General features: G+C 60.9%; 1 protein-coding gene across 1 annotated transcript; it reads right to left on the bottom strand.

The window, feature by feature from the left end:
- Window positions 1-2654: 2654 nt before the first annotated feature.
- TRIM47 (tripartite motif containing 47) lies at window positions 2655-7235 on the bottom strand. Its single transcript, XM_008513342.2, has 6 exons — window positions 6524-7235; window positions 5328-5423; window positions 4817-5047; window positions 4439-4637; window positions 3911-3982; window positions 2655-3642 (listed from the first exon to the last, which is right to left on the bottom strand). The coding sequence occupies exons 1-6, from the start codon at window positions 7184-7186 to the stop codon at window positions 3002-3004; spliced, it is 1902 nt and encodes a 633-aa protein (XP_008511564.2). The 5' UTR covers window positions 7187-7235; the 3' UTR covers window positions 2655-3001.
- Between the last annotated feature and the right edge of the window lie 1388 nt (window positions 7236-8623).

Genomic DNA, 8623 nt, shown 5'->3' with positions numbered 1-8623 from the left:
ACCCTCACACTCTCCACCATTGTCTGTCCCCGGCTGGCGGGGGCGCTGGTGGGGGCTTTGGAGACTACAGATCCTGGGGCAGCTCCGCCAAGGGCTCTGGTGGCCGTGGAAACTGGAGCCTGTCCAAGGGCGGCTCTTCCACAGGCGACAGCTCTGGGAAGCAGTGAGTGCGTGTGTGAATGTGTGAGTGTGTAAGTGTGTGTGTGTTTAGACATTTCTAAGCACAGGCCACACTTAAGCTCTGGAGCTTGGAGCGAGTGTCCTGGACTGGGTGGCCTGGGGCGGCTCCTGCATGTCTCTGGGCCTCAGTTGCTTCATCTGGACATGGTAGTGGTAGAAGGTTTGGACTAGATCAGTGGTTTTCTAAGATGTTTTTCTTTAAACCATTTCTCTTTTTTCAAGCAGTCTCAGGTAAAATCTGTTGGAAGGGGCAGTGAGGGGCTAGCCCGCCATATTTCCCCCCAACTCTGCCAGCCTGCTCTGCCTCAGTGTACCTCCTCAGAGCTCGAGGTCGTCTCAGAACATTGTGTGAAAAGTCACTGGGCTGGATCCACATGCACAAATACACAGACATACACCCAGGCAGACACACAGACATACACACTAATACACAACACACACACCACACACAGAAATACACCCAGGCAGACACGCAGACATACACACTAATACACACACAACACACACATACCACACAGAAATACACCCACACAGACATGCAGACATACACACTAATACACACACAATACACACACCACACACAGAAACACACCCACACAGACATGCAGACATACACACTAATACACATGCGACACACACACCACACACAGAAATACACCCAGGCAGACACGCAGACATACACACTAATACACACACAACACACACACGTAGGCACATAGACAGACACATCCACAGAGACACGTAACATAGATACACATAGACACACAAACACACACATAGGCACAGAGATACACAGAAACACACAGACTGTCACACATACACACCGTCCGGCCAGCTCTAGCACTGTCCAAGAGTCACAGAGGAAGTGCAGGGTTGTGGATTACACTCCGGACTGGGGAAACAGTGGAACTCACAGTCTGGTCCCCTTCCTAGCTGTGCAGCCCTGGGCGAGCCAATCTCCTGCTCTGAGCTGTAAAGCTCTTAGGGTGGTATTTGGGATTAAGATGCACAAGGATCCATGAGTCTTTGGAAGTTGGAACTCACCCTGCAGGTGGCAGGGACTGCTGTGGCTGCCGGCTTGACTAGTCAGGTCCAAATTCTAACCAGGAAGCACCAGTCTTGTGCAGGGGCCTCGTCTGTCTAACTCACATTCTGTGACATGCCAGGACCCTGCAGGTCAGGGACCCAAGCGTTCTCTGCAAGGGGAGCGTGTGGGTGTGGAGTGCCAAGCTGGGGGAGGGGGAAATGGGATGGAGCAGGGGGGTCGGGTGAGGCTTGGGAGGGTATCTGTGGAAGGTGGGAGGCTCGCAGCAGGTGAGGGGACTCTAGGAACCCCCATTGGTCCATGTCGTGCCAGCAAGGGGAAACTGCCTCCCCCATTCGCCCTAAGTGCCTGCCCACATGCCCACCCCAGTGAGCTGGGGGCCCCTGGCTGCCAAGGGAACCGTGCTGAGAACACAAAGCACCAGGAGCAAGGAGGCCCTGCCCGGAAAAACAACATCCTGGCTGCTGGGCCAAAGCAGGGCTCTGTGGGAGGGGCTATTTTTAGCTGGTGAGGCAGCCGGGGCAGGACTTGTATGGCCTTGCTGTCTGCCTGCATAACTCACCCATTGTCCTGCCTAACTTGGGCTGATGCTGAGAGGCCTCTGTCTGCCCCTGCCCTCTGGACAGGGGCCTCAGAGAACCCAGGAGGAGTGGGCTGGCCTGGAAACACATCACCTTGGAGCCTCAGGGAGCAAGGGCTCCCCTTGAAAACCAAACTCAGGCATCCCAGGCCAGGATGGGGTTCCGGGGGCAGCAGGGCATACTGGGCCTTCCTGGGAGAGAAGCAGAAGCTCTGTTAGGGTGCAGGGCCAGGGGCTCCCCAGCATGGAGGCTGAGCACTGTTCCACCTGCACAGCTGGGTATGGAGACGTGAGGCAGATTCCAGAGGAGGACATAGGTCCCTTTATTGTAGATGTTCTGGGCTCAGGCCACACCCTGGCGTCTCAGCCACATCCCTCAAGAGCTGAGAAGGGATACGTATGTGAAAGAAGCGCTAGGTCTCAAATTCTCCTGCCCACGCCCAGGAGTTGTGCCCTGCTCTTGGGGCTGTGGTGTCTGCATTTAATCCTGGGCACAAGCACCATAAGGCAGGTCCAGAACTCGGCTGTGGCACCAAGGATGAAAATAGCTGATGGGAACTAGGCCATCCACAGCAAACACTCGGGCAGCCAGAAGGACTGTGGGGCTGGATCCCTGCAGAGGCAGCCACCTCTGGCTGCCCCGCCCAGAACCAGGGAGTAGGGGTGCCTCAAAGGGCAGCACCCCACTGCAGCCCTCTCCTCCTGGGCCAGGGCTCTCCCTCCCAACAGGAATCCTGGGACCGGGGGCTCCGTTCCCTTCTCCTGCCTTTCAAGACCAACTCTTGAAAGAAGAGAAGTACTGGGAATTCTTGGTGGGTGGACAGGAGACCAAAGGAAGGAGAGTTGAAATTCATTGAACAAATGTTTATTGAGCACTGACTATGTGCCAGGCACTGTCCCAGGAACCTAGAAAAGGAGGGGTTGGGGCAGCCTGGCTCTGTCCCAGCTGTGGCTCTTTCTCCCTAAGACAAGGCCTGCAGGGGGACAGGGTTGGAGGGGCACTTGAAGGGGCCTGGGGAGCCTCCTCTGAGAGGTGGAAGGCCAAGTGTATGGAAGGTGGAGGCCTCGAGAGACGAGAAGGCTGGGGATTTGTGAGACTCCAAGGCTGCGGTCTTCCCTGGGGCAAGACAGGGGGTGCAGAGGAGCAAGCTTCCCAGGAGCCGAGACAGCCGCAGGGCGCCCCACGCCCTCCTGCATCACCTCCTCTTCAGCACGGAGATGCAGGACTTCTTGAGGGGCCCAATCTGCAGGTGGGCGTCCACACTTTCTAGGAAGAAGGCAGGCTTGAGCCTGCGCGTGAAGAGCCCCGCAAAGTGGCTGTCCAGGCGGCTCTGGAAGGGGTCAATGGGGGAGGCCGGGGTGCCACTCCGGCGGGCCCGGGAGGCCTTCAGCCTCCGCAGAAGGCTCATCTTGCCGTCCCGCACGGCATAGAAGGCCAGGGCTCGGTCGGCGTATTCCAGGCAGATCCCGACCGTGGGCGAGAAGGGGTGGGGCAGGGGCGTCTCCAGCCCGTGGAACCAGACAGAGAAGCTGCGTCCATTCCACTGCAGGCAGCAGGAGTGGGCATTGCGGCCCAGCCGGCCCCGGTCGTAGGGCTCTTGTGGGGAGAAGTCTTCGGCCATGACCCCCACGCTGACCCATCCCTCAATGATCTCCACTTCCCAGTAGTATGTACCCCGGTCCAGGGCGCCCTCGCCCAGCACCTGCTCGCAGTGGGTGAAGCGGGTGGGCGACTCGGGGTAGTTGATGGGACACAGCACCCTCTTTACACCTTTGGTCCCAAACAGCTGCAGGAACTTGTCTGCCGTGTCGCTGTCCAGGTCCACGATGTAGGCAACTGCTCCCACAAACGGGAGAGAGACGCAGGGCTCAGGGCCAGGCTCAGGTGGGACAGCCCCTCCCCTTAGGTGCTCACCTCCCCAAACACAGCCTCCCCCCTCCTCTGCAACCAGCACGACTCAGCCCCGCTGGAGAGCACCCTGTGAGCCGAGCTAGTTCACCCCACAAACGAGGGAGCGGAATATAAGCCCTGGGTGCAAGGGCCCCGCCCAGCAGCCTTGGGAGGGCCCAGTGGAGCAGAGGGGAGAGCCCAAGTGTCTACTTACACTTGAGGAAGTAGTCCCGGGGAGCCTCACTCTCCAGGGGGTCGGTGCTGTCAGGGTCCTGGGACCCGGCGTCTGCAGCAGAAGAAGAGGCAGAGGGGAGGGGACTCCCTAGCGGCCTATGGCTGGCCTGCTGTTCCAGGTACCCCCCCCAAACCTGTGACCCCAGTTCCTTTTCCCCCACCTTCCTCTCAGCATCCCAAGCCATCTGGAGACAGGCACACGCCCAAATATGCCACCCTGTGCTCACATGCATGCCTGGTCCTTGGGTTCTGCCCCCTGCTCACTTAGCCCCTGGGCCTCAGCCCCTCTGAAGCTAGAGGGTGGGCTGGGAGAAGCCCCCCTGTCCCCTAGGCTGTGCCAAAGGGGCTGACTGGTCATTAGAGGGTGGTGGCTCTGGTCCCTGGCAGGATTTGGGTCCCACCCTCCACCAGGCACACAGTTTCCACCCTCTACTCCTGAATGGGCACCAGGCCTGGGGGCCTCTGCGGGGAGACTGGGGAAGGGTGAGTCACTTGGGGGGGCACCCACCTTCAGCGCCCAGCTTCTGCAGTCCGTCCTCGTCACTGCCCAGCCCCCGCAGCTGCTCCCACTGGCTGCTGCAGGCCGCAGTCAGCACGTCCCTCACCGCCCGCACAGCTTGGGATGACTTGGTGAAGCTGAGCTCCTTTGGGGGACCAGGCCCAGGGCCACACCCTTCCTCCAGGGCCAGCCTGAGCGCCAGGAGCTCCTGTGCCAGATAAATGCTTATTAAGGCCCTGCTGGCCACAGTTCCTCCAGGCTGGGGTGAGACAGCTCTGCCAGGAGGCCGGCACAGCCCCGAAGGCCAGGCACTCACTGCCTTCTCTTCCCTCCGCCGCCTCCCTACCCCCTGTCTGTGCCCTCTCCAGCCCGAAGAGCTGCCCTCACCTGCAGGAAGCTGACCGAGTCGGCTTCAGGGACCTGACTGAGCTTGTGGCGGGCCTGGCTTAGCCTGCTGCGCTGTTCCTCCTGCCGCCGAAGTTCGCCCTGGGAACGGCCCAGCATGGTGGCCTCCCCCTCCTCGATGAAGCCGAGCACCTCTGTCTGGAACCCTTGCAAGGTGGCTGCAGCCTCAGCAAACAGCCGGCTCACCCTCTCCCGCTCTGCCGCGGCTGCGCTCTGCACGGGATGACAGTGGGGCAGCGATGAGGGCAAAGAACGGCACTGCTTTGGCTCCATCTTCCTAGACCCCACCTTCCCACCCTGCCCTCTTGGGGGGACAGTGGGACCAGTCTGAGCTGCCCCGGATCTGTACCAGGCCAAGGAGATGCTCCTGCACAGTGGGGACAGACAAGGCCCTGAGCACAGGCTTCTTTGGTGTGCACTGTACCACGCTGAAAGCTCAGTCAGGGGCCTGCTGCAGAAGTGGGCAGGGACTGGGGTTAGGGTGGGGTCTGACCTTGATGAGGGCCACCGTGCGCCGAGACTGTGCAATGCCAGCGCCCAGCTCGTCCATGCGGTCCTCCACAGCGCTCAGGACTTTGGGCTGCTCCGCCTGTGGAGGACACCCTTCATGAGTACGGGGTCTGGAGAGGACACAGCCTTACACTGGAGTCCCGGGCCTCACCAAGGGGGAGGAAAGGAGTAACTCCAGAGTGGTATCTGTGCATAGCTGAGACTGGGAGTGGCCGTGATGTCCCACAATATGAGGTGTCTCAATCCCAGGTTGGTGCCATTCCCAAATGCCTAGGGAGAGTGCAGGCTGGTTGACCCTGGCTTGTCTGCCTTCCCTCTCTGACCAGTAGGCAAGTACAAGGCATCCATGGTCCTCAATGTTGCTCACATTCATTTGAGAACTTCCTTCAGTGGAGAAGAGGCAGAGACCCAGAGTATGGGTGTGTGTGTGTGGGGGTGCTGCATAAGAGGGCATTCAGCTGTCCTGGGGATGTCTGTCCCCAAAGAGTCTGTGTCCCCAATCCAGGCCTGAAAAAAGGGAATTCCAGGCAAATCCCCTGGGTGTTATGAATCACCGCTCCAGGCAGGAGAGACGGAAAATCCCAAGGCCAGAGGCGCCAAGACCGGGCTAGGGGCCAAAGGAAACTGGGGGCGGAGGTAGCGGGATTGACTGCGCGCACATGCTCCCACCACAGGCCCCCGGAACAGCTGGACAGAGCGCTCTGTGTGCTCGGTCCACCCTCTGCGGCACTCCTGTCGCCTGCCACACCCATCCAAACCCTCTGCCTCAGCCCAGGGCAGGTCTGAGCTGAGCCCCCGTATGACCCGGGCCGGGTGCATCAGCTGCGCTGCCGGAATCAGCCGCCTGGGACCCCGCGGGCCTAACCTAGCTCCCCGCTGCCTTTGACCCCCATCGGCCCCGCCTCAGCTTCAGGCCCCTGCCTGCCCTTTGCGTCCTTTACGCGTTCTCTCACTGGGTCCCTTCAGCCCCCCCATTCGCATCTCGTGCGGAATGTCCCACAGCGAACGGATGATCTTGTCAGGGCTGGAAGGCACAGCAAAGATCCTCAGGTTAGAGGAGGAAACGAAGCCCCAACCCGGGAAGGATGGGGGTGGGAGGGGCGCTCCACGGCCCTCGGCAGGCTCGCGCGACCCCGACCCGTCACCCGCCCTGGCTCGCCGGCGGTGCCCGCGCCCCACCTCTTGGAGCGCGCGCTCCTGCTCCAGCGGCACGAGCTCGTGGCCCCGGTGCTCCTGGGCGGCGCAGGCCTCGCACAGGCATACGCGCTCCACGCGGCAGTAGCGCTCCAGCGGCCGCAGGTGGCGCGGGCACAGGCTCTCCTCCAGCCGGCGCAGCGGCGGTACCAGGCGGTGTCCGCGCAGCGCGGGGCTGCGCTCGTGCGGGCCCAGGTGCGCGGGGCAGAAGGAGGCGAGGCAGGAGAGGCAGGAGAGCGCGGCGGGGAGGGCGGCGCCCTCGGGGCACGCGTCGCAGCGCACCGGCTCTTCGCCCGTCGGCCACGGCTCGGGCGCGCAGGGAGCCGACGGCTCCGGGGTGCTGGGCGGGGCGCTGGGCGCCGCGGGCTCGGGGGCCGGGGCCCGCGCCGGGCCGGGGCCCCCGCCCTGGCGGAGCTGCAGCAGCTCGGACAGCGTGTGGTTCTTGCGGAGCTGCAGGCCGTCGGGGAAGGGCTCCTGGCACAGCGGGCAGCGGGCCGCGCCTCCGGGCCCGCCGGCGCCACCCGCGCCGCGGTGCGGCCAGAGCGCGCCCAGGCAGGTGAGGCAGAAGTTGTGGCCGCAGGGCAGCGTCACCGGCTCCCGGAGTGGCTCCAGGCAGATGGGGCAGCTGAAGGGTCCGCTGCCGTCCATGGCTCCGCGGCCGCCGGGGCACCGCCTGTTCTGCCGCCGCCTGGGAGGGACCAGGGCCGTTCGCGCCGCGGCGCCGCCCCCTGGGACGGAGGCCAAGAGTCCGGCCCCCTTCTGTCCCGGGCTGGGACCGCCCCCCAGCGCCACAGGCCGGCCCGCCTGTCCCCGAACACCCGGCCCCAGCCCAGACAGCGCGGGGCGGCCTCCGGGCCCCGCCTGACCCCGGGGGGCTCCTAGGCCATGGCCCCCCTGCGCGCGGCGGCCCGCGCGGTCTGAGGGGAGGGCGCCGCCCAAAGGGCTGTGAGAGAGAGGGCAGACGGCAGAGAGTGCGGGGGCCACACTGGAAGGAAGCTGGGAAAGGGTTCACCCGTCCATGACCCGCCCCCCATCCTCCCCCTCCCCATGGCCAGGCGAGCTCATTGTCACCCAGCCCCTTTGCGCTCCAGACCCCTCTGTGGCACGATTAGCAAAGTTCCGGGTCGGGCCCGCTGACTGCAGAGAAAAATAACTGCTGATGTGCGCGTGTTTTTGCCCCTTAGCGACTCTGTTTACCCACGGCCGGGAAGTTGGGCTTCTCTAACCCTGAAATGGGAAGTTGATGTCATCCTCCAAGTCCTTGAGGGGTTCAGGTCTGGTCCACCGACACTCCTGGGCACGAGTGGTGCGGGAGGTCTTCCCCAGGTGGAGGCACTTGTTAAGACATCTAATTACGCACTTAAAATGATGCATTTTATTCTACACAAGTTATACCTCGATAATGTTCTGTTTAAAACAATAGAACAGCAACCAAATAACAAAGGCAGCCTTGCATTATAACCCAAAGTATAAAATAGACATCCCTGAGTCCGATATGCTGATATGAATAAATGACCAGATAAATGAATAAGTGAGGGAGAATAGACAGATTTCGTGTTCAGAAGAATTCAAAATAATTTCTGTATCTGCTGCACGGTGGAGCATAACTTCCCACTCCTTCATTGTGGGTTGTGCATAGTAGCTTTCTTCCAAAGGGAGCAAAAGAGTCACTTTACAGTGGAGAAACCTGACAAACACAACCTCAGCCAGGTGATCAAGGTCAACGTCCATAGGGATAAGTCATGTGGACAGTAAGCACCCTTGATACGATGTGGTCCTCCTCCCCAAAAAACCCATAACCCCAGTCGAATCCTGATTAACGCATCAGACAAATCCCAAATGAGGAGCAGTCTACGAAATACCTGACCGGTACCCCGGACACTGTGGAGGCCATCAAAAAGAAGGGAAGTCTGAGAGACTGTCACAGCCAAGAGAAGCCTAAGGAGACACGACAACGAAATGTAATGTGGATCCTGGACGGGCTCCCGAAAGAGAAAAAGGACATTAGGGAAAAAGTAAGGACTCTGAATAAATTATGGGATATAGTTAATAGGAATGTATCAGTATTGGCTCCTTAATTGTGAC

The sequence above is a fragment of the Equus przewalskii genome, chromosome 10 (genome assembly GCF_037783145.1).
Source record: "Equus przewalskii isolate Varuska chromosome 10, EquPr2, whole genome shotgun sequence".
In the NCBI taxonomy this organism is placed as follows: domain Eukaryota; kingdom Metazoa; phylum Chordata; class Mammalia; order Perissodactyla; family Equidae; genus Equus; species Equus przewalskii.
This window is presented reverse-complemented; position numbering and strand designations above follow the sequence as displayed.

Excerpts from the sequence above, each read along its gene's own strand:
- TRIM47 (XM_008513342.2), bottom strand. The coding sequence starts at position 7,186 with ATGGACGGCAGCGGACCCTTCAGCTGCCCCATCTGCCTGGAGCCACTC. Across the intron at positions 4,638-4,816 it reads ACTCGGTCAGCTTCCTGCAG|GAGCTCCTGGCGCTCAGGCT; the intron begins GTGAGGGCAGCT and ends TATCTGGCACAG. Across the intron at positions 3,643-3,910 it reads CCGGGACTACTTCCTCAAGT|TTGCCTACATCGTGGACCTG; the intron begins GTAAGTAGACAC and ends TTGTGGGAGCAG.